The 23705-nt window shown below is 38.1% G+C and overlaps 2 protein-coding genes across 3 annotated transcripts in view; both read left to right on the forward strand.

Moving 5' to 3' along the window:
* LOC144631718 (uncharacterized) overlaps positions 1 to 23705 on the forward strand; it is a 140779-nt gene that overhangs the window by 65351 nt on the left and 51723 nt on the right. The gene's annotated exons all lie outside the window — the stretch shown is intronic.
* Positions 104 to 22642, forward strand: LOC144631746 (uncharacterized). The gene is made up of 17 exons (XM_078490294.1): positions 104 to 338; positions 1881 to 2119; positions 5037 to 5224; positions 6545 to 6790; positions 6952 to 7014; positions 8033 to 8142; positions 8805 to 8912; positions 11234 to 11327; positions 11613 to 11743; positions 12018 to 12104; positions 12798 to 12913; positions 14131 to 14209; positions 15504 to 15593; positions 18062 to 18166; positions 19948 to 20106; positions 20292 to 20353; positions 21392 to 22642. Exons 1-17 carry the CDS (start codon positions 255 to 257, stop codon positions 21525 to 21527), a joined length of 2097 nt encoding a protein of 698 aa, XP_078346420.1. The 5' UTR covers positions 104 to 254; the 3' UTR covers positions 21528 to 22642.

A 23705-nucleotide genomic window follows, 5' to 3' on the forward strand; every position in this document is an offset into this window, starting at 1 on the left:
TAAAGTCGCCTTTTTACGGAAAAGAACAGATTTTGTGACATAAGTCCCCACCCCACCCAGGTAAATTTTATGTTTCCTGACAACCCAGACATGTCAGCGGAAATTGACTAGTGACAAAAAATTCAGAACGATTTCTGAACAATCCGCGCGAAGTATTGATCAATTTATTGGAATGTTCTTTGTTTGCTGGGTGAAGTAATGCCTCGAAGCCTTCCTCAAGAAGGCAGAGGAAATAATGTTCCACTCTTTTCACCATGAAATCGTCGAAAATTGCAAAATCACACGGGTTGAATGCTCACGGAGAGATGCTTATCTCGAAGAACCAAACATCAACACCGGTAAGGTTGTTTATACGAAGCTTTTAATACGAGAATTTGTTTATTTGCTAAAAAGAAAAGCGTTTGAAAATGTGACTTTCTGACCAGTTAAAGCATTCACGGAAAGAGTTGTTTTTTAATTTATTAACTTGCTGTTGGCTTGATGTGCTGAAGGCATTGAAAAAATTAGGTCCTTGACATCAAAATTGTTTACTTGCGCGGCATTTTTAGAAGCTTACACACTAATCTTACGAATACTTATCTTTGTTCAGATAAACCACATTTAGGTATTTTACTTTCCTCCTTTCTCTACACATTTTCACTTTATAGTAAAAAGACAGTCGGTCCTCAGATAACAAGGAATCTAGAAGTGTTTCACAAACAAATCTAGAAACTTTGAAATCATTTAATAAGTTAATAACGTAAGGATTTCAATAATGTTATTAAAGTGGCATGATAATTTTAATTGGTATGCAAAACTAATTACAGGAGCAATGCCAAATGAAGCTAATACAAACAGCGGATTTGTTACTTAATCACATGTCATGTAATACAAATGTTATGTGTGCAGTCCTCCTTGATAATTAATTTTTTTTCACCTTTGGCATGGCCGAATTCATTGTTGTAAGTTGTCAGCAACTTTTCTGCAAGGCTGTACCTGGGGTACCAGAGGTTTTCATTGTGTGTGTTGGCTCTAATACAATAAAGCCATTCTTGCTATGACTTAGCAAGACTTTAATTACATAGTACTGCCAACAAAATACAGATTGTAGTTTATTCCAGATCCTCCAGATGTACGATAAGTGGAAGGTGTCAATAGGTTCATGGATTGACAGATTTGGCCTTAAAATGCAAACGGATTGTGGATTTTTGCGATATATTGAAAAGATTTGCGGAATTTCGAAAACATAGAGGATCGCAGATTAGCTAAGAATTGCCACTCGGAATTTGGACTCTTCATGTTGGGAAGTTTGGATTGTGGATCCCAGAGGAAGTTCTGATCACTTTTGTCACAAAAAAACAAGCAATGAAACGAAACTTATTTAAAATTTGGCATAAGGAACAACATCTACTGTCCGTTGCAGTGAAACTATCGGACACAAAATTTTCGAGTGATGCGGATTCAGATCTGAATGAAAATAGTGGCGGGGAGATTGACGGATTTGGCCCACCCCTATTCACGCCCCTCACAAAGAACAGCGATTGACGTCTCCAGTTTTTTCACTCATGGTTCTTAATAAATAAATAAATTACTTTATTTAAGTGTCAATGTACATATTAAAGCACTGTTGTGCTAATTGTAGACACTGTAAAGAAATAAACAAATGCTGCTCCCCAATTTATTGAATACCTGGAACCGGCCAGTTAGAGACAATAACAGAATGGGATTTCTGGTGCTTAAAAAGAGAGCACTAGCTTTCTAGAGAATGACTGTCAAAAGATTCAAGCTCTTATAAACCCCTAAGTATACTTTTCCCCCTGCCCCAATAAATATTTATGCACTCCACACAAGGTTCAATGAGTTACACGTTATTTTATAGTTATATTTATTTTTTCTTGTAGGTTGGAAAGCCAACTATTTCACCCCAGAAACAAAGGGCAAAGAAGTCTTTTCGCAGAGCAATAACACCATTACCTCCTAAAACAAATTCAGGTGTAAGTCATCCTTCAAGACCACAAACGTCATTGGGTCTTTATAACGAAAAGGAGGGTTCCTTTGATGTCGTGTCTAATGCTTCCAGACCAAGCTCTGCATTTGGGAACAACAATGAAAGAACTCCAAATGTCTACAAAATTTCCAGGTACTGTCTGTGGCAATATAAATTACTGGGACATTAATCAAATCAGTTAATATAAGCCGTTCTTGAAGTGATAAGAATCTGGTATAACCAAGGCTGTGCTCTAAGGAAATTTTCTGGGAGCCCTTCGGGCTCACAACCCTGCCAGGTAGGGTGCCCAGCCCTTCAGGTTGGTCGCCCAAACTAATTAATTATTCAAATTATTAATTATTAAATTAATTAATTTATTAATATTATCATGGTTTAATAAGTTAATTAGTTATTAACTTATTATTAACTTATTTAAATCATAAAACCAATTAAGATTTCTTGTTGATTATATTTAACAGCACACACTATTAAATATATATTTGTTGCTTCTTGTCAATGAACAACTTTGACTTTGTCAGTAACACAACATTACATCAATGTTAATACAGAGAGTTTGTCAGAGAAGGTTGTTTTAAAGCCACAATAAGTTTTATTTCCAACGATCACATTATGGTAAAACCCTAAACAAGTGACAGGTTAATGCATTACTGCCCTCTTATCTTGCTTAGTCTCTCTTGCTAAAAATAAACACAACATTTCGGATTCATAGAATAATTATTCCACTCAGCAAATATAGCGGCTTTGTGAGTCGAAAAAGTGCGAATTCCTGTATGCTGAAATACGGAAACCCATTGAAAATTTTCGCGCCAAAATGGGAAAATTTCGTCCTTTTCGCAAAAATTCCTTACTTTATCTAGTTTCATAAAAGGACGCCAGAGAAGTTAAGGCTTAAACAAGTAATTGCAAGCTTTTCTTGTTTCAGCGGTTAATTTGTCGAGAGTTCAAAAAAAATTAAGAACGTCACAAGAATTTAAGAAAGAACATTTAATTAGGTTGAGTTTCTATTCTTTCGACAGTCAGGCTGAGAGAACCACCGTTTGAATGATAATCTATACTAATCCATTCGATTTGATTAAGAAACGGATTGATTTAAACTTGCAGAAATTCATGAAACTGCAAACAATCTTATATTTATTTAATAATTTCACACACGGCAGAGTTGTTTGTTACTATTTTTAGCGGCCACTGCATTTTGACAAACTTGTGATACATCCGACGAAAATCCTTTAATAGTAACGTAAATATCTCCTAAATCCTAACGTCGTTAAGAATTTTCGTTTGAGATTACCACACTGAGTCTAAAAACAAATAAATTCGATTTAAGCTTAATTATGATAATTACATTTTATCAAGATTTAAGCCTGGTTTCCATATGATCGCAGACGATCGCAGTGGATCGCAGACGATCGCAAAATCACAGAAATTTACTGAACCGTGTGATCGCAAAGAGCGAAGAGCGAACTGTTTCCATATGATCGCAGACGATCGCAGAAGTGTTGAATGATGGGATCGATTATCAATATTATGGGATAAATTTCGATCGCAATTGATCGCAGTCGATCGCAATTGTGTTTCCATATGATCGCAACGATCGCAGGCGATCGCAAGCGATCGCAGACGATCGCAGGGAATAGAACTTGGTTCTATTTTCTGCGATCGTGTGCGATCGATCGCAGACGATCGCAAACGATCGCAAAAGTGTGTTTCCATATGATCGCAGATCGCAGAACCTACAATTCTGCGATCGTCTGCGATCCATTGCGATCGTCTGCGATCATATGGAAACCAGGCTTTAGAGTGCAACAAGTTGTCGCTTTTCCTATGTATGTAAACATCTGCAGACGAAGCCGAAGAGGCAGAAATTTGCATATACGAAGAATTTCATTTTATGTTAACACCAACGCACTGCACAAACGAAAACTATTAATATACCAAAATAAATGAAAACTAAATCATCTCAAGGAAAAAACTCAAGATTTCAACACATATTTTTTTAATGTTCCTGCATTTTGTCACGTGCAAAGTCAAGCTTGTGTTAAATCATGTGGAACGAACTTGACAGTGCTGGCAAGCGTAAACATTTGACTTCGTAATGTGCGGAAGCCTATTTTCCCACAAATAACATTATCAATCAGCCAAAAACATAATTTTACAATCAATCTCCTGCCATACTACAGTGTGGAACGGCGAACAAGAGGGCCGGGTGCCCGGCCGGGCGAGCAGTTTTATTTTTCGGTTGCCCGAGAGCAAATGTTTGTCGCCTGAGGCGACCGGGCACCGCTAGAGCACAGCCTTGATAACCAGCTGCACTATTGACTTCCTTTCAAAGGTTAAATTAAGATGAAGAAGTTCATATTTACTCAGTGATACAAATTACACTGCAGCTGGCAGGTTTCAAGAGTGTTCTCCTGAGAATTAAAAAAAGATCATAAGATTACTACTGAAAATTGGATATGGTCAGATTCCTCACTTCACGAGTTCACACTGAGGCATTTGAAAGCTGGGGTGGATTTATTTAATGGCACTGTCTGACAGGGTTGTTCTGAGTGTAAGCCTTTCATTCAAAGCAAAAACAAAAAGTCTTAATTAACATTTGAAACATGGCATTAGCTTTTCCAAATTCTTTATATGGCAGTTAAATAATTATACATCTTGTACCTTAGTTCATCAATTCCAAAATTATCATTTAGACAGTGATATATTGTGTGTTTCAGAAAAGATCCATACCCCCCCCCCCCCATGGAATGTTTCTATTTTTGTTTGAATCCCCCACCCCTCTGGAAATTCCAGTTTAACTCCATACTTTCCTTTGAAAATTTTGGCTTTTGAGACCCCCACGTCCTCAGAGTTTCCAATGACCTTCCATGGGGTGGGTATGGATATTTTCTGGAACTGCACATTACATCATGACAGTCACCCAAGCCAACTTTCGTTTATTTCTCTTTGATTGTCACTCACTTTTTCAATGCATGCATGTGACTGTTCAAATGATTGTGTTCTATTATTGTTCTAATTGTATTCTGATTTAATGATTTCTCTAACATTGTAGATCAAAGACTCCGTCAAAGAGTAAAAGTGGTAACAAGTCCAACAAGAGCTCACAAAAATCAAAGAAAGCACCAACCAAAGCTAGAGTTGTTTGGGAGGAGAACACAGCACAGAATGGACAAACAGCCCACGGTGATGCCAGCACAAACTCAACAGATGTGAATCAATCCAGAGCAAATGACTCTGCAAGTAAGTAACATGTTAAATGACAAGTAGCACTCAGGTTGTTAAATTTACATTTCATGGCAGTGCAACCAGTGAGTGTGGTCGGACATGATGTCCAGACAATTTTTTGATCGTAAATCATTTTACAGCAACAATGAATTAAATTCAACCTTTTGTTTTTGGTGATGTCCAACCACAATTTTGCTGGTGTCTTAGTAGGACATATGTCCTTTCAAGTGAAAAAAAATATTTGCAGCCCTGGACTAGGAGTATTTCTAATCTAACATCATAGGTCTGCAATGTGTGTAGAGAGATAAATAAGGTAACATCATAGGTCTGCAATGAGTGTAGAGAGATAAATGAGTTAACATCATAGGTCTGCAATGTGTGCAGAGAGATAAATAAGTTAACATCATAGGTCTGCAATGTGTGCAGAGAGATAAATAAGTTAACATCATAGGTCTGCAATGTGTGTAGAGAGACAGATAATCTAACATCATAGGTCTGCAATGTGTGCAGAGAGATAAATAAGTTAACATCATAGGTCTGCAATGTGTGCAGAGAGATAGATAATCTAACATCATAGGTCTGCAATGTGTGCAGAGAGATAGATAATCTAACATCATAGGTCTGCAATGTGTGCGGAGAGATAGATAATCTAACATCATAGGTCTGAAATGTGTGCAGAGACATAGATAATCTAACATGACAGGTCTGCAATGTGTGTAGAAAGATAGATAATCTATCATCATAGGTCAGCAATGCATGCAGAGAGACAGAAAATTTAGCATCATATACATGCAATCTGTGTAGAGAGACAGATAATCTAAGCTCAGTGACAGGTAATCCAAGCTCAGTGCAGAGATTGATAATCCAGCTAGGCCTACAACCTGTGTAGATACCGTAAAATTCCGGTTATAAGCCCTGGGCTTATACAACTTCGTAAGGGTTTTTGGGTGGGCTTATAAGTGGAGGGGCTTATATCCGCGAGGGCTTATTAGCGGAATAAAAAAAACGTCCCGAAACGGGCCACAGGAGTGTTGATCGAAATACGTTTTTAAGTTAAAAACGTATAATAAAGCAACATTTAGCGCTGTTCAGTACTGTCATCTAGCAGAGGGGAGCTTACATCCGGGGGGGGGGGGGGGGGCTTATAATCGGATGTATTTTTTTGTTTCCATGTAGATGGGCCTATACCGGGGGGGGGGGGGGGCTTATAAGCGGAGGGGCTTATAACCAGTATATCTATAGTATCAGATTTATCTAATATCATACATGGATGTACATGCAATGTGTGCAAGCTCGTTTCCTACCCCACTTGACATATGATTCACTGCATACCAGGTGACGACTCTTCTTCTCAAAGTTGGACAAAGAATTCATTAGACAGAGGGAGATTAACACTACCTCGTCGACGTACAGGCTTCAATGCTGGTGCACTCATTCCTGGCTCTGTTTCGACTATGGTGTCTCTTCCAGAATCAGATGAGGATAAGACCATGACCCCCCTGGCCTCCCCATCATTCCAAAGCATGCTAGACAGTGATGCTAGCTCTGATTATGAAACAGATCTGGAAGAGGAGTTTCCAGGTAACTTAAATTAGCATAGATGATGGGTGTACATGTAGTCAAGTGTCTTCTCCCAAGCATAAGTCATGTTAATCAATTACATGCAGTTGTACATTGTTAATAATGTTCTTGAAATGTTCCTATCATTCCTCACAAATTTCTTAAATATTTTTACTCTTTAGTTCCAAAAAAGGTTTTTGACCCATCAGGAAGAAACTTGTACCACAAATTATGCAAAGATGAAGGTGAGAAAACTAGTTTGAAGCTTGAAGTGTAGTTGAAAATAAAATTATTAGAAGAATGACATCTGTTCAATTTTTCCTGATTGGTGATGAGAAATAGATATGACTTGTATGGAAATAAAGATGAAATTTTTCTTTGTTCCATGACCAAGATGAATAAATTTAATAACATCTCAAATTGTAGGGGATTGGCAGCGTTAGTTATTACAATTTGAGATGTTATTAAATTTACTCGTCTTGGACATGGGACAAAGAAAAATTCTGAGGTTGAACCCATGACCTTCCGCTTACAGGCCAGATGCAATTCTCATCCTGCATTTGACTCAGGTGGCCCAGGTCAGTATGAAGTGTAGTTGAAAATAAAATTATTAGAAGAATGACATCTGTTCAATTTCCTGATTGGTGATGAGAAATAGATATGACTTGTATGGAAACAAAGATGAAATTTTTCTTTGTTCCATGACCAAGATGAATAAATTTAATAACATCTCAAATTGTAGATTGGCAGTAGTTATTACAATTTGGAGATGTTATTAAATTTGAAAGACTCGTCTTGGACATGGGACAAAGAAAAATTCTGAGTCCCAAACAGGGTTGAACCCATGACCTTCCGCTTACAGGCCAGATGCAATTCTCATCCTGCATTTGACTCAGGTGGCCCATCAGTACTGTTGCTTTACTGGCCTAGCTCTTGCTTTACGGCCTGCATAAGGTATACTGGCCAGTCTTTTACAGGTTATCCACCCAATGAGTTTTGTTTGAAGATTGAGACAACAATTTGCTGGTACAAAAATGTATATATTTATATACTAGTGGATGGAAAGAGGAAGTTCTGTGAGAGTAATGTGTTTGCAGAAGGACCCTGGCCAGGTTGGAACCTAGTCAGCCTTCTTAATTGTCCAGAATCCAATCTTATTTACCATTATTATCCCAATTCACTTCCCATTCTGAGTTCTGTAATGTTTCCTAATTAATAATAATATATTTTAGTCAAGTTGCTATCAACGATCTTTCCCCACAGATCTTGTTCCAGTTTCATTTCTGTCAGACCGGTTTAAGTGCAAAGAAGTCATCATGAAGCATCACGGCCTGGGATCTCACGGAACATATCCTATCGCCAGAGCTCTAATTGTATGTACATTAATGTTGGTATCTACTTTTATTGCTGGTGTTCTCTTAGTCAAATTGTTTCTGATTATGTAAAAAAATTGAAATGAATAGCCAGTAGACTGCACAAGAACACTGAACTGCTAGCACCAAGAGTGTGAGCTTAGGAAGGAAAGAGGTCCAGGAGAGAGGAGGATTGCAAAGATAAGAAAAGAAACTGTTCCCTTTGCCTTTTCATCTTTCTTTTCACCCTGGCATTTTGGCAACTGCTACTTTCTTTGCTCACACTTGCTGATGCTCCCATGTGTGCCTTTATTAAATTTGTAGCAATCCCAGAACTGCCTGTTGTTCTAGAGGTGAAATAATATTTAGGGTGTCGGTGCAAACTGTTTAATATCGTCGAGTGAACAACACTTACTTGGCAATGTGTTTACAGGCAGTGTACTGATGGCCTAGTATCCGTCTCTACCTTTTAATCTTTACAATTTACCATCAACAAGGCATTTCTAAAACTGTTATAGATTAAAATATACCATGAGTGACTTCTGTGTACAAACCTTAGCTTTGACACATTGCTATTTTTGGTGAGCTGTCTCAAGCAAACAATGCAAGTGTTATACATGTATATCAATAATCAAATATTTCTACTTGGATCTTAATACCTTCCTTCTTCCACTTGTTTTTAGAAAAATACATTCACAGAGAAGTTGGATTTGACAGATAATTACATAGAGGCAGCTGGAGCAATAGCACTTGCAAGAATGTTGCTGGATAACTGCTACATCACTGAAATAGTAAGCTTCTACACTCAGCCGTACTGTACTGAAATACCTCTAATTAGCTGGCGAAAAGTAACATGGTAAACTTTTTAGCTACCAGTAGGCTAAAAGTCATTACTAGAGAAATACAATCCAGGAAAAAAGGTTACTGTTTGTAGAATTACTGTAGATGAGCAAGAAATGAGCATCAAATTATTAGCAGAGCTACTGGTGTAAATGAGTTTGGACACAGTGTGGGCAAGCCAGCCAGCCAGGCGAGCGATGCGAGCCAGAAATCCCAAATCCCAATAAAAGGCTAACCACAAGCTACCTTAACTAACTGTAGGCTAACGAGAGTTATATTTAGGCTAACCAATGAGTTATAACCTCAGCTGAATGCATGGCTCGTATGACTCGCATGACCTGCGAGCCTGGGCCATGTGAGCCAGAAATCCCTAATCATAATAAAAACTAACTGCATTTAGCTACCTGAGCTAACTGTAGGCTAACCAGGGTGCTATTTAGGCTAACTGGAGTGCCTTGTAGGCTAACCAGTGTGTAATTTTGGCTAACTGAAATGGCTCGCATGGCTCGCTGGCTCACAGATTGTCTGGACCCGGTGTAAATAACAGTGTATATGCATGGAGATTCATATTGTGTGCTGATTGATTACTATTTGTGGTACCCTGTACTTTTTTAAACTAGAGACAGTTATTAAAATTTAATCCTACTGATCTCTAGGTTTTGATCTATATGTCCGACTGTAGAATAGGCAGTTTGTTATTAAAATTAGTATTTTCTTTGCCAGCTTAGATGGCAGTTTAGAGAGCTGTTTGGTTAGCAGGAAGATAGCTACTTTTAAAAGAGATGTACAGACTAGGCAATTGCAGGTGCAGTAAAGTGTAGTTACTGTTTATGTGTGGATTAAAAATGTTAACAAATAAATTAAACTGACAGTTGAAAATTCAGTTGCAACTTAACTGTGAATGTTAGTTATGGAATAATGTCACTCACTACGTACAGATTTTCTGGTAAGATGAACAAAAAGAGCAAGAAATGTCAACACTTTTAAATTTTCGTGTATACCGGTAATCTTTTTTTTTTTTGGTAAATACCGTAATTGATATGACAGCCAACAAAAGGTCAATCAAAGTGTTTTAAAATCTAGATTTTAATATATTACAAAATAATGTAAATGCACAAGATTGCTGGATGTCCAGCTAAATTTATGGTGATAATTATGCATACATGTATACCTGCCCCTCACGCCTTGGGCGTGAGCTCACGCGCAGTTGAAAACTTAGATCCACGCCAACTCATGCTACGAACCAACTCACGCCTGGCGAAAAATGAGACAACCCCGACCCCCAAAAAATACCACAAGTGAGACAACCCAGCAAGAGCGACCCAGGGACGGGAACGAGGCGGCACCGTCCACGCACTGGGAGAGAAGTTCGGAACGCCAACCGGACCCGAAACCGGACCGACGCCGAACGCACCCAGGAAAAACCACGCACCCAGAAAAAGTTGGCTGGATATACATGTGCAATTTTGTCTAACCACTGACATTAATTTTTTTAACAACACAAAACTGGGTTAGTGTAATTATAATAAAAAACAGTCATGGCAACAACCCCTTGCCATGAAGTTTAAATTTTTCTCCTGTAGGAAGTAAATAAGACATTTTTGTCATCGCAAACCCAGAACAAGTAACAATACTAAAATACATGTAGAATGGAGTTAAGAATTTGTTGCACATATTTGGTAAATAAAGTTGTTTATGGAGTACTGACTTTTTTAAGTATAACCATTAATTTTAAAAAATAAATACCAAGTATCAAGTATGAATGATGAGGAACTTGCTTTGACTTTAAGAGTATTATCTGAATATTTCCTAACAGTTTTTTACTGAAAACTTGAGTGTTAACATAAAGAACTGACAGGTGAGTTGAAGTTAACTTATGCCAACTCTATATTAAACTTTTTTATTTACTGTTAAATGTTTAAACTTAAGTTTCAGAATTATGTTTTTTTTTAAAAAAAAATAAACATTGGAAAAATTTGTTTGTGTGCAATAAAGTGAAATAAATTGCGTTAATTGGTTAAAAGATATCTGCAAAAGTTATAAGACAGATCTAGAGGTGTGACAATAATTTGTTTTAGGTTTGACCTACATATAGTCTCCTTCGCAGCCGTCATTTGGGTTGTCACGCAATCCCAAATAACGGCTGCGAAGGAGACTAACAAACATGTAGCCTCTACAGAAACAAACTTCTGGCTTTTCTATCTCTAGTTTTGGTTAAATAAAATTGTAGCTACCACAGCTTCATACAATTCTCAACTTGTTTCTTTGCTAGAATTTGTCAGAGAATTTCCTGCGATCAGAGGGTGGGTTGGCTTTTGCCAGCATGTTACTGAAGAACCAGTCATTAACAAAGCTGGTGTTGAGATGTGAGTAGAAGTTAACCAATAAATTAGTATTATTAACTTAAGATTTTCATAGCTACAGTTGCTTTTATCCAGTGCCAAACTCAAAACTCAAATTTATCTCCTCTCCTCTCCTCTCCCTACCCTCTCGCCCCTGCTCGTCTGCCCTCCCCTCCCCTCTCCTTTCCCCTTCCCTCCCTCCCTACTTTTCTTCTCTTTACCTTATTCAACGTAGCTTAAACGTCAGGTGAACTAATTATTCATTAACGTGGTTTAAGATTTTTTTTATTTGTTTCTGATCCTCATTAGCAAATCACTTGACTGACAAAGATGCCAAAGCATTTGCTGAGGCCCTGAAGGAAAATCGAACACTAACATACTTAGACCTGAGCCATAATGAGATAGGAGAAATGGGAGGCATTTACCTTGGAGCAGGATTGGTAAGAGGCTGTTTTCAATCCCTTCTGTGCTTGATGACGTGCTGATGCACCTTTTACTTACAAACTTGTACTGGTGCCAGTCTTAATAATCAAAAGATGACTTCCCTAATCAATCAGGAATACTGATATCTACAACAAACAAGAAGCAAGCACAACAACACACACACAAAACCAACAGTCCGTGGACGCCCCAATGTCGAGCCAGAGGCCAGAAAACGAGGACAAAAAAAAAACTAAAGATATGCTATTGTCTTAACTTGTTAATATTTCTCAGGGTATGAACTATGGCTTAAAACATCTGGATGTCAGCTGGAATTGTATACGATTTAAGGGAGCCGTTGGCATGGCTCAAGGTTTGAAGGTGAGTCTTCTTTTTAACTTGCTATTTATCAAATGTATCCAGTTCCTTAGTTACTGATTGTTTTGAAAACATTTCTCTCTAGCTGTAAATCCTTCTCTACCCCCTTAAATATGCCCATCTAATGAGACCCCCTTTTGGGAGCATGAAATTTATTAAGTTCCAGCCCAAACTCTCTCTTCCCTACCCTTTTTCCTTTGTAATGGGTATTTTCTATAATCTATGAGGTGTTCTTATTTAAGGGGTAGAAGCTTCCCTCCCCCCCCCCCCAAAAAAAAAATTGTGATAATTTATACAGTACATAGATAAATTAATATATCATTCAGGTCAGTGTACATGAAGTGAGCATTCCATGTTTATCTCTTTTATTCACTTCTTTGATAGTGTATAAATAGCGCAATAGGAACTCTTCGTCTCAGCCGAGCTAACATTGTCAAAACCTAATCATGTGATGACCAAAAAACAATAAATTTACGGTGAAAATATATCAAGTTGTGTCTCAAAATACACCAATTGTATCTCAGACATATACATTTAAAAAATTTTCCGGGGGGGGGGGCATTCCCCCAATCTCCCTAGAAGCTCGTGGCCTTCGGCCACTTGCAACTTCTCCCCCAAACGAAAAATCCTAGATAGAACCCTGCTTTGTAATTAGTTATTTCTCTCATAATCTCAATGCGGTGTTTCTTATTTCAGACAAATGATTGCCTATCCCATCTAAACATATCCTGGAATGGCTTATCCCTACTGGGTTGTGTCGCACTGGGACGATTTTTGAAGAAGAATGAAGCTTTAGAATCGCTTGACGTCAGGTATTGCAAATTTTAAACCCACGAGAGCCGAACTACAAAATAAGATGGCTTGAAATAATAATTTCATTACCACTTTTCTTTATGGCAGAATAGATGACCTTTTTTTATTAATGACTTGTGCAAAGAGTGCAAATAGTTCCTCATTGTACATTTTTTTTGCATGGAATCCATTAAATAGACAAATTGCTGTTGTTATTTTGATAAAATGGCAGTCATATTATACACGCTTGATTGATAGAGTGATTTTATTTAACCCGTGAAACAATGGCCGTTTTTTATGCTAGAGACGTTAGCCGTCCGAGACGTTATCTCAAGACGAATAAACGTCAAGTATAAAAACGGTAAATACAGACGCCTTTAACGTCTGATCGCTTTAACGTCTTTTCGTAAGAGCGTCTGAACGACGCTCTTAACGGACAGCTTTAACGTCTAACGCGTTAAAGGCGTCTAGTATAAAAACGGGACGCCGTTAACTAGTATAAAAACGGGACGCCGTTAACTAGTATAAAAACGGTAAATAAGACAGACGCCTTTAACCTCAGATGGCTTTAACGTCTTCGTGTCCAGTGTCTTCCGAGTGTAGAACCTAGTCTTTTTTATCTTTTATTTATCTTTTTCTGAAAAGCCGTCTACTAAATGCGTCCCGTTTTTATACCAGACGCCTTTTATGTCTAGACGAGACATCTGGACGACTTGATCGTCTCTAACATAAAAACGGCCAATATCTAACAGTTAGTACGTTATAATCAAAACTTAACAAAAGAAAACAATAAAATTAGTGTCTAATAGTATCTAATAGTGTAATAACTATTTAACGAGTGTAGTAAAATCACACCAAGTTGTTAATTTGTTGGTGATTATTTTCCACGTACTCTTTGTCTTTTATCTTTTTCTCATCAATTCCTTTTTCCCCTTCGTTTTCTTCCCCTCTTCGTTATTTTATGCATCAACTCACTGACTCACAATAATAAATTTGTTAAGATAGCAAAGCACAACTATCTGGACCCTTACTCCTGAGAAAGAGTTAGACGTCGCCTTTTTTGGGAGTAAAGACCAGAGAGAACGGCTAAAATTCAAGCTAAGCACTACGGAAATTGACACACGATTGCTAACTAGCTAGGATGTTCGCCCCTAACCCTATTAGCCGTCTTTTTGTACCTTACCATAGGTCCCCGTTTGACCCACTAAACGATTTTTTCTTTAATCACCATATTTAGTAACAATCGCATTGGACTGCTGGCCACTCAAAAGCTAGCTCTTGGTATAGCTGCTCATCCAAATATGAAGATTCTTAAGGTAAGGGCGATCCTTCTTCTTCAAACAACACCACATGAAAATACCCAGCTCAATATTTTCCATTTGAGTCAGATCCACCCTGTATGGCACTATAAACGGATGGTCACACTCCTGGACAGAGTTGTTCGAAAAAAAATTGACACTACTCCAGCATTAAAAGTTGATCCAGGTTTTTAATTCATCATCATTCATCATCATCATCATCATTTATTTGCCACTTCAGAATTAAACATACAAATTAAAATAACTTAAAAAGATAGGGCGAGGAGACCTCCAAGAAACCACAACGCTTATGGGGGAGGCCACCTCGGGTTAGCAATAAGTTTGTAATTTCGCTGTGAATGTGCAGCTAGGCCAATTTCAGACTCATTTTATTAGAAATTTAATCATTTTTTTCTTAAATTTCTCTTGTATAAAAGTATTTTTCATTGCTAATTTTTTGTGGGGTTTGTGATCAGTCAACGTCAATACCTAGAACAGAAAATATGAACATAAACGCCAATGAAAGTGATAAACTGAAATCAAAATTCACGCTAATCCTGGATTAGCTTCATCGATATCGTGCTTTGATCAACCGGGACCGGGTTTTATGACAGACTTAAAATGTTAGTACAACCTTGTAGAGCATAGAGCAGTTTTTACTTGAGTGTCGAAAGTAAATTGCGTTTGCTTTGGTTTTGAATTACTTCGCTTAGTGATTGGCTAAAAAATCTCGCGCCACTTTCTTAGCCAATCAGAAGTAAAACCAAAACCAATCGTGACTCGCTCGCGCACGTTTTCCCGCGCTTCGTGCCGGCTACATGTATTTGCTTTGAGTTTTGATTGGTTCACTGGATTGTCTGTGTCCTTTGTGATTGGCCAGAGTAATTACTTTGGTTTTGGTTTTACGACACTCAATTGAAAACTGCTCTAACAGACAGTATCACGTTAACCTAAGTACTTTTCAATAGCTTTCATTTGAATGGTTCCTAGCTAGGGTTTTATCCACACTTTACTAGCATACTGAAACAGTATCATATGAAAATACTGCTCAACAGCTTTATAATAATAATAGATTATTTTGAATGACCACGTACTTAGATTTCATCCACGCCTAAAAGTTTTTGATTCCGCACTTCACGATTGGTTTTAGTTTTCTTTCTTCCCTGAAAAAAGCAGGTCTGCTAGAGTACAAGAGTTTTTTAATCGACCAGGGCTTTTTTATATTCTTTTGCAAACGTTACGCTATCATAGGTAACGGTGTTTTCATCTCTCATTTCAGAAGTTTAACTAATTTATTTGATCTTTATTACAGATTGGGAAGAATCCTATAGGTGATGGAGGTGTAGAAACACTATTGAATGTTATCAAAGAACATCGAACTATCAAGTATTTGTCTCTTGAGGTATGTTCATCAAAATAACCTTTTGAGTAGCAGAGCATTCAGAAATTGCTGTAAAATCATCAACCCAGAAAGCTTGGAAATGAAAATAATTTGGTGGTGTCCCAAGGGGGGTACTCGGGATTTCAAGTGACGGGGATGATCGAATGGGGCAAAAATCAAGACCCAAAAAAATCGCTAGGGCTTCCAACAAAACCTCAAAAAATTCCTGGACTAAAAATTAACCGCCCAAATATCCCTTGCCGTATTTCTGACCTTTAAATTACCAGAACGGGACAACGATATAACACAAAGAAAAACATTTGAAATTATAAGCTCGTGTTCAGAACTACCCAGCCAAGGCACTATCACGCATCTTTAGATGTTTTTATTACTCACTACTGAAATCAAGCCACCCCAAACAAATACTTGCCAAATATTCCTACCCCAGAAAATCCTGGAATCGAAAATTTGAAATCCCCCAAAAAACCCTTCGATCATCCCCGTCACTTGAAATCCCGAATACCCCACCAGGGGTGGTGTCCCCGTTCACTGCTTGGGACACAGTGGTCTAATGGTTTGTGCACCTGACTCCGGATCGAGCGGTAAGAGTTCAAGCCCTTGCCGGGGACACTGCGTTTTGTTCTTGGCAAGACACTACAGTGCCTCTCTCAACCCAGGTGTTCACATATGTTTTTTGAATGCCCCAGAGTAAAGCAATTTTGGCTAAAGGTTTATATCGACTGGTGGAACAAAAAAAAGAGCGGATGACGTAACCGTAACTTCAAGCGATATCTTGTATGGTTACAAACCTGAATCTTCTTCTACTTGTACCTTTAACCATTATCTTTTGATAGCGAAATTTTTCATCTTTCAAGCTAAACAAGCCAATCACCCTCTGTCCTTCGAGGCCTTCTACATCCTCCTCAATGATAAAATTCGAAGCGAAAAAGAAATCGCTATGAGAAACAACACGCTTATGAAATATACATCGAAATGGACTACACTTTGTGTATAATTGTACAATCTGAGCACGTCACGTCTGCTTCATCCCTCTCTTTTTTTCTCTCCACATATTATAATTTATTTATTTTTTCCTTCCACATGTAGAATAAGAATATTTGTAAGCACATTTGTAAAAAATTTTGTAACGTATTTATTATATTGTAACGTTATAGCGTAACGTAGCATTTGTAAAAAAATTTGTAACGTATTTATTATATTGTAATGTAATAACGTAACGTAGGTGTATAAATGGGTACTGGCGAATTTAATGCTGGGGACGGTAACCCTGCGATAGACTACAATCTTGGACAAAACTAGTTGAAACAAATACATTTCACGCATTTTTCACAAATGTCCTGACCTTCAAGCGGGTAAAAAGTTTTTTTATCCCCCTCTCCCCCTACTCAATGTTGTTTCTTAAGGTTTGCGGTTCAACAGGCTTTGTTTTGAAAACACTACAGCATTAACAACATTGAAATGGGGTAAGGGGGTGCAAAACTGAACTGTGGTAGCTAAATTAGTGGAAAATTCCTAAGTGTTTCAAAAGTTTTGTCCACGATTGTAGCCTCCCATCCAGGGGGGAGTAGAAATACTCCAAGTTGTTTCATTCTACGGAAACTGAGATAAGCTCCGGCCTGTATGGGCCACTAGGTTCGAACGTAGACTTAACCCCGTTCACAGCTTCCTGTGATCCTTCCTGCTAAGTTTTCAAGCCATGTCAACTAGTGTTATTTGACTATTCCTTTGGAGCGGAAAATGAAAACTGATTTTTCTGTAATAACTGGCGGTAAAAAAACATACAATTCGGGGGAAAATTAACTTTAATCAACTCGCTTGGTAGCTCTGGTGAGTAGATAATCGTCGTTATTTTCTGGATAACGGGGATCTGCAGCAACTGGACTTCGGACCTGAGCAGATCTTCTTTCTGTACCAACACTTCATAAGTAAATATTTTGACACATTAAGACGGATCCGCTAGTTCGAGAAGAGTGATACCATCACCATGCACACTTAAGATCCACATTTTCATGACCCGCCACAAAGTACCGAATGAGCGCCTGTTTGAACGGCGCCGCCTCCTCCTCGCGGGCGTGAGTGATGCAGGTGTGCTACCTTCCGCTGGCGCTCCGGCTCGAAAATTGTGCGGAAACCATCTTAATCAAGAAAGGCTGACTCAGTCTATTCAATTTAGCGAGCAGCTAAACAAATATCACGTACGTTTGCTCAAAATTGCGAAATTACACAGTTTTGCTTTGTCATGATTTGCACTCTTTGCCAGTATGAATCGACAAATTATAATTATGAATATTCACTGAAGTCACTTTTGAATGTAATTTAGCATTTTCATTGTGAAGGAGAAAGTTTGCGAGGAAATGTGTTCCCCAACAAACTTTTGGTGCCCTTCCAGGGACCCTTCAAGCCTAATTCAACTCAAAATTAAGGTTTTAAATAAATTGTCATTGTTCTCTTTTTCAAATCTTTTGCAGGACATTACTGTATCTCCCAAGGTATATGATGAAATCAAAGAGATTGAGAAGGAAAAAGGCGTCACTATTATAACTGGGGGAATTGGTGGATATAAGAGACCAAAGGTTAGTATTTCCCCTCAGCACTTTACTCCTAAGTGAAGAAAGACTCGTTTTGCAAACATCAAGTAAGAATTCTTTTCTATTTATAACCAGTGACGTCACTACCTATGAACCAATCAACGTTCAAAGCTTGGGGCGAGCTCGGGGAAAGGTGGCGTCCTGGAGCCTGGAATCCACTATAGCCTCATTCTTACTCAGCGTGAAGTCCAACTTCGATATTTTAAGCATTCTGATTTAAGCCTCAAAACTTGAAGCCCAGAGATGCGTAAATAGGTTGAAATATTGCTTCACTTCAGTGAATAAATATAATCTGCTCAGCTTAAAACGTAAATGAGCATTGCGTGTTTAACAATCAAAAATGGCGAGACTTTTTTGTCGCCATTTGCGTCACTGACTTCTTGCGCAAGTGGCTAGTCTCTTCTAAGTACTCTGCTGATATGAAACCTGTAACAAGCCGATATTGAAATAATTTGATATCCGCTACAAACACTCAATATAACTAAAGAGCTTTTTGAGGCCGATGTTTCTTACGTCACTGTATCCCTTGGGCTCCATTACTAACAGCTTCGACCCGACCAAGGGCAAACCCACGGAGCTTGAAAAACCTCAGTAATGGCGGTCAGTTGTTATTACTAATAACGCGGCAAAAGAGTTTGTTTTTAAGCCGAAACGCTAATATTAAGATATTAAACCGCACGAAAACCGTCGCAAATGTAAAAGAACTAGTGCTTCTATTCTACGTCATCAAAGTTATTTCGCCTACAAAGCAGCGCTTTCTGCATGTTTAAACAGCAAGATTTTTTGCCAATACAACGACGATTTACTTTGGAGATAAAAGCTTTAGATATGTTGGGAGGCCCGATATTTTAAGCGGTGCCTATTTTTAAATTCACAGATACGAAAGTAACTTAGCTAAAAGTGCCAAATCAAGAGTTCGTATAAGTGAAAGTCATGATATAAGTAAAATCTTTTTTTTCTTCCTTGTCGTAACAGGTTTTCAAAATGGCGTTTGCATTTTATTAACTGTTGAAATTGCATGTCTAATTACACGGCCTATAACGAACACTATATATTTTAAGTTTGGGCAGATATTATTTCTTTTTCTTAGTCTGCAATATTATTAGTCAATTTTCTGATGTTGTAAGCAGATAAAAATTGTCAAACAGTTATAAATTTGACGTCCTTGTGGAGCCAAAATGACACACGGTTAATATATTTTACTATTTCTCTTAGGATGTCTGCCTTGAAAATCTAAATTAACCCGCCCTCCACTTCTCCTAAAGTGCAAATAATTTCGGTGTATAAAGCCATATATTGTAACTTTCAGACATTGAGATTTTTTTCTATGAAATCGAGACTTCTAACTATAGTTTTAAATCAAACGATGTGTAAGAAAGAGTACTTCATTAAACGATGAAAAACTAAAAATGTATTTCCAGAAAGAGATGACAAGGTCAAAATTATTATCACTGTATGGAAAATTCCAGAGCGCCATGAGAAATATTAAAAATATAGGAACATTTTAAATCGCAAAATTTAAGAGAGTTTATGTCTGAGGGTCACATTCTGCTACCCAGCCAACTCTTGAATCTCACGTTTTAAAAATTCTCTCAGCTTCTTAATATTCCCCATAGTCTGCTAAACTTTGCAGGAAAGCTAATTTTAACCTGCTCTTCATATATTTGTGAATAAATTTCTACTTAAATCGCTCGTTCTTTGAGGGTGCCCGTGACGTCATGTAACAAGTGCTCAATTCATGTATTTTATTTTTTATCTTATTTCAGGAGATGCCACCCGGCATGCGTATTCTGCTTTCGTTCATTCAGGATAACCGGCTTCGCCTGGTTGACTGGTTTAACCAGTTTGACAAGGATCACAGCGGCGGGATATCCCGCGAGGAGTTTAAAATCGGGCTTAAAGAAACCGGGCTTGTTATGACACAGGTATGGGCTTCGATACATTTGCTATTCCCGGGCAGATTTAGTTCTTGTTGTTGTCGTCGTCGTCGTCGTCGTTGTTGTTGTTGTTGTTGTTGTTGTTGATGATGATGATGATGGCGATGATGCTGTTGTTGTTGTTTCTTGTAGTAGTTCATAATTTTAACGTTTTTTTTTTTCTTTTACTTCAGCGACAACTTGATCGGTTAATAGACTTCATAGACATCAATAACGATGGTGAAATAGAATTCAGGTAACAATTGCAACGGAAAAACTTTAGTCAATTTAACAGACTGTAACACTGATTGTAAAATTCATTAATAATTCATGAGGGTGCAAACCAATCCCAGCACAGTATTCAGATCACATGTACACAACTGTAAACCCCAATACAAATCAGACAAAAGAATTAACTTTTGATACAGACTCCTGCTCAGCTAATTAGTATTCATTAACTTTTGATACAGATCTCTACTGATTCGCATAACAATACTTTACATTCAATTTATTGTTTTCATTTCACAAGTTTATTATTTTATTGTTTTCATTTCATTCGCGTCCGATCTGTATGGCCGTTTACAATGGCTCGCCTAGCGGCTCGCCATTGTAAACGCCCATACAGATCTCCCGCTCATATTTTATCTACTACATAGACCCCTTAAGCTTCGTTTGTTTGTTGTCCCACTTCAGACCATGTGATGCTACGCCTTGGAATTGAATGTTTAATTTTCATTTAGATAACGGAAAATTCTCCAGAGAACATCGCATGATCTGAAATGGACAATTTACGTAGGAAGCTATGAAGGTCTATTTAACGACAAGTTGAGTTCGCATCGCCAAACTGGGAACCACCGTTTTAGAATTCAAATCTACTCTGCAAGTTTAGGCTTACATTTTCAATTTTGAAGCGCAGTTCGCCGCCTGGCGATGAGAGCTCACAGTCTGGATAACAGTCGATCATAGGGCAACTTTATTAACAGTCGACCATGGGGCAACTTGACCACAGGACACAGAAGTGGTATTATTTCAGCTGATGTAGGAAAAATTAAGACCAGGTTTTGTCAAAACTCAAACGGAACTTGGCAACTTGCTCGAGCAAATTGTAATTGAATTTGCAGGTTGCTCCTGGAAACCTCCAATCAATATTAGAACATTCACCGCAAAATTACAAAGTTGCACGTAAAAGAACATTCTGTTTGAATGCATAGGCACATTCCTCCGACTGAAAAGGCCGAATTTTGTGCCCAGGTGCCAGTTAAATTTTTGTGTGTTTACTTTATTTTGCTTGCAGTGAACTTATACGAGGACGTGAAATCACAATACAAGAGATTCGTCAAGAAAAGAAAATTGAAGAAAGACAAAGAAAGTTTGACGAGGAGCGCATGCGCCTGCCTAAACTGGAGGGCTACGATTACGACCTTATGTAAAGAGTGGAGACTGGGACGGAGAGTTTAAGCTTCCCTGGTGTTTGAATGTAATTATGGTCACCATAAATGACTCAATGGGATTTGCGCGATTTGCAGCGGTTATACAAACTGAGTGGTGTTAGGTTGGCCAGGGTTGACTCGGTTAGCTGTCGTCAATCATACCGGTATACGACAGTGCAGTCAAATGAAATGTGATTGGAGTTGCGTTTCACACGTGCACCGAAGGTGGCCGGAAAAATCACTCGGCAGTATTCGTTTGAACTTCGGAAAGAAGATTGATTACACGTGCACCGAAGGTGACTGAAAACGTCACTCGGCAGTATTCGTTTGAGTTCGGAAAGATGATTGACGACAGTTCAGAATCCAACCGCTGATAACATTGGTTATTTTCTTGATTTCGCGTAGTTTGGAAAAACTGCTCGCTTGTGGCTATCACAAATGCGTTGGCGATCTTTTTGTACAATCCTGGGTACAAAAATTAAAATACTTCCTAACTGAAATATAGTTCATGGTTACCACGCTCAAGAGAAAGTCAGAGAAAAGAAAACAAGGTCTGGGAAAAGTCAGGTAGTTTAGTACCTAGTCAGGGAAAAACATTTCCTGTCAAAGTCAGGCTACTGCAGGTTTTGGCAACATATATTTTCTGTAAAAGGTAATTGAAAGGGTATATTTTCATATTGTACTTTTCTTGAAGACCAGTCTTTTGTTGGCTAGTGAAAAATTTTTTCCGGTCAGAAAAAAAGTCAACGTAGTTTTTTTTTCATGGACGGGACCCATGCAGTAAGAGTTATCAACTTGTCGTCATCATTATTATTTTTATTGCATGTTCATTTAAAAATAATTTAGTGTGAATAGTGTGCTACATTGCTTTGGCTAGACGGATGTATTTTGTAAATGCATCTGAACGAATCAGGAGTATATATTTTTCATGTTCCTTTTGTAGCCTTAATTTATCACAGATGTAATATATATTTGTGCTCGAGCACGCGAGACCGGCAGATTAAGTTATTTATACAGTAGGAAACCATTTGATAAAGTGCTTTTGCTTGGACTTTTTATACATCAAGTGAGGAAAATATAATAAAGTCATTCTTGCAATTTGCAATCGAGTTGTTCATTTAACTGTAATAATTATTTTTGCACTCAGTCAACGATTCTTATTTGCAATTAAAAAATACACGTATATCATATGTGTTTACATAATTGATTCGAACACTCGATAAATTGTGGGAGAGTTTGCAAGTTTATATAAACCGGAAATGCAGACAAGAGTTCAGAAAAGTACTTTCGAATTCTTCCAAACTTTTCGAGTGTTTGCACCAAGCTGTCTAAACAAGAGGCAGGTGTCATCTATTTCTCTTTGATAAAATAAAACCAAGCAACAAAATTCAATGATACAGTATAACTGTATTTACATAGGCCACTGTAGAATGTCTGGATAGCTAATCAGAGCGTGCGTTTAAAAATTAGCATATACCACCCAAGTGAATAGTGCTTTTTGCGTGTGCTGATTGGTTAACTCGGAGGTGTTTAGCAAAGTACTATTCACCTCCGAGCAGCTAAAGAGAAACAAACTGCCTTCACAAGTCGCTTTGTTTACCGAAAGTGATGTTTTGGGCGCTAGTTATTCAACTTGTGTGGTATATACAGTCGAATCCCGATAACTCGAACCTTCAAGGAATCGAAAAAGGTTCGAGATATCGAGAGTTCGAGTTATCGAGGCTAAAATTAGTAAGAAAATGACCTGAAGGGAAATCGAAAAAGGTGCGAGTTAGCGGGAGTTCGAGTTACTGAGGGTTCGAGTTATCGGGATTCAACTGTACTAAAACAATTATTCACCTAAGTGTCGGTGAATGTGGTGGATGTATTTACCTCGCCGTATCGCGACTCGGTAAATATCCACCACTTTTCACCTCTACTTCGGTGAATGATTGTTCGCAACTAATCAGAGCGCGCGTTATGTGATCAACAGCTCATTAACTTCTCTTTCTTCGAGTCTCTCATAGTCTGTCTTCCACGCGCCCTTTTCAGAAAGGGGGAGGGAGGGAGGGGATCGATTCCCTGTTTTACCAGTTGCAGTTTATATAATTAATCGGATAATCCCGGTCCAGTAGTCCATAGGATGTACGCTACTTAAAAACCTCTTTATCACGAGTGCGTCATTTGGCTTAGATTGGA

This window comes from Oculina patagonica, chromosome 12 (assembly GCF_052425735.1).
Source record: "Oculina patagonica isolate OP01 chromosome 12, crgOcupat, whole genome shotgun sequence".
Taxonomy (NCBI): domain Eukaryota; kingdom Metazoa; phylum Cnidaria; class Anthozoa; order Scleractinia; family Oculinidae; genus Oculina; species Oculina patagonica.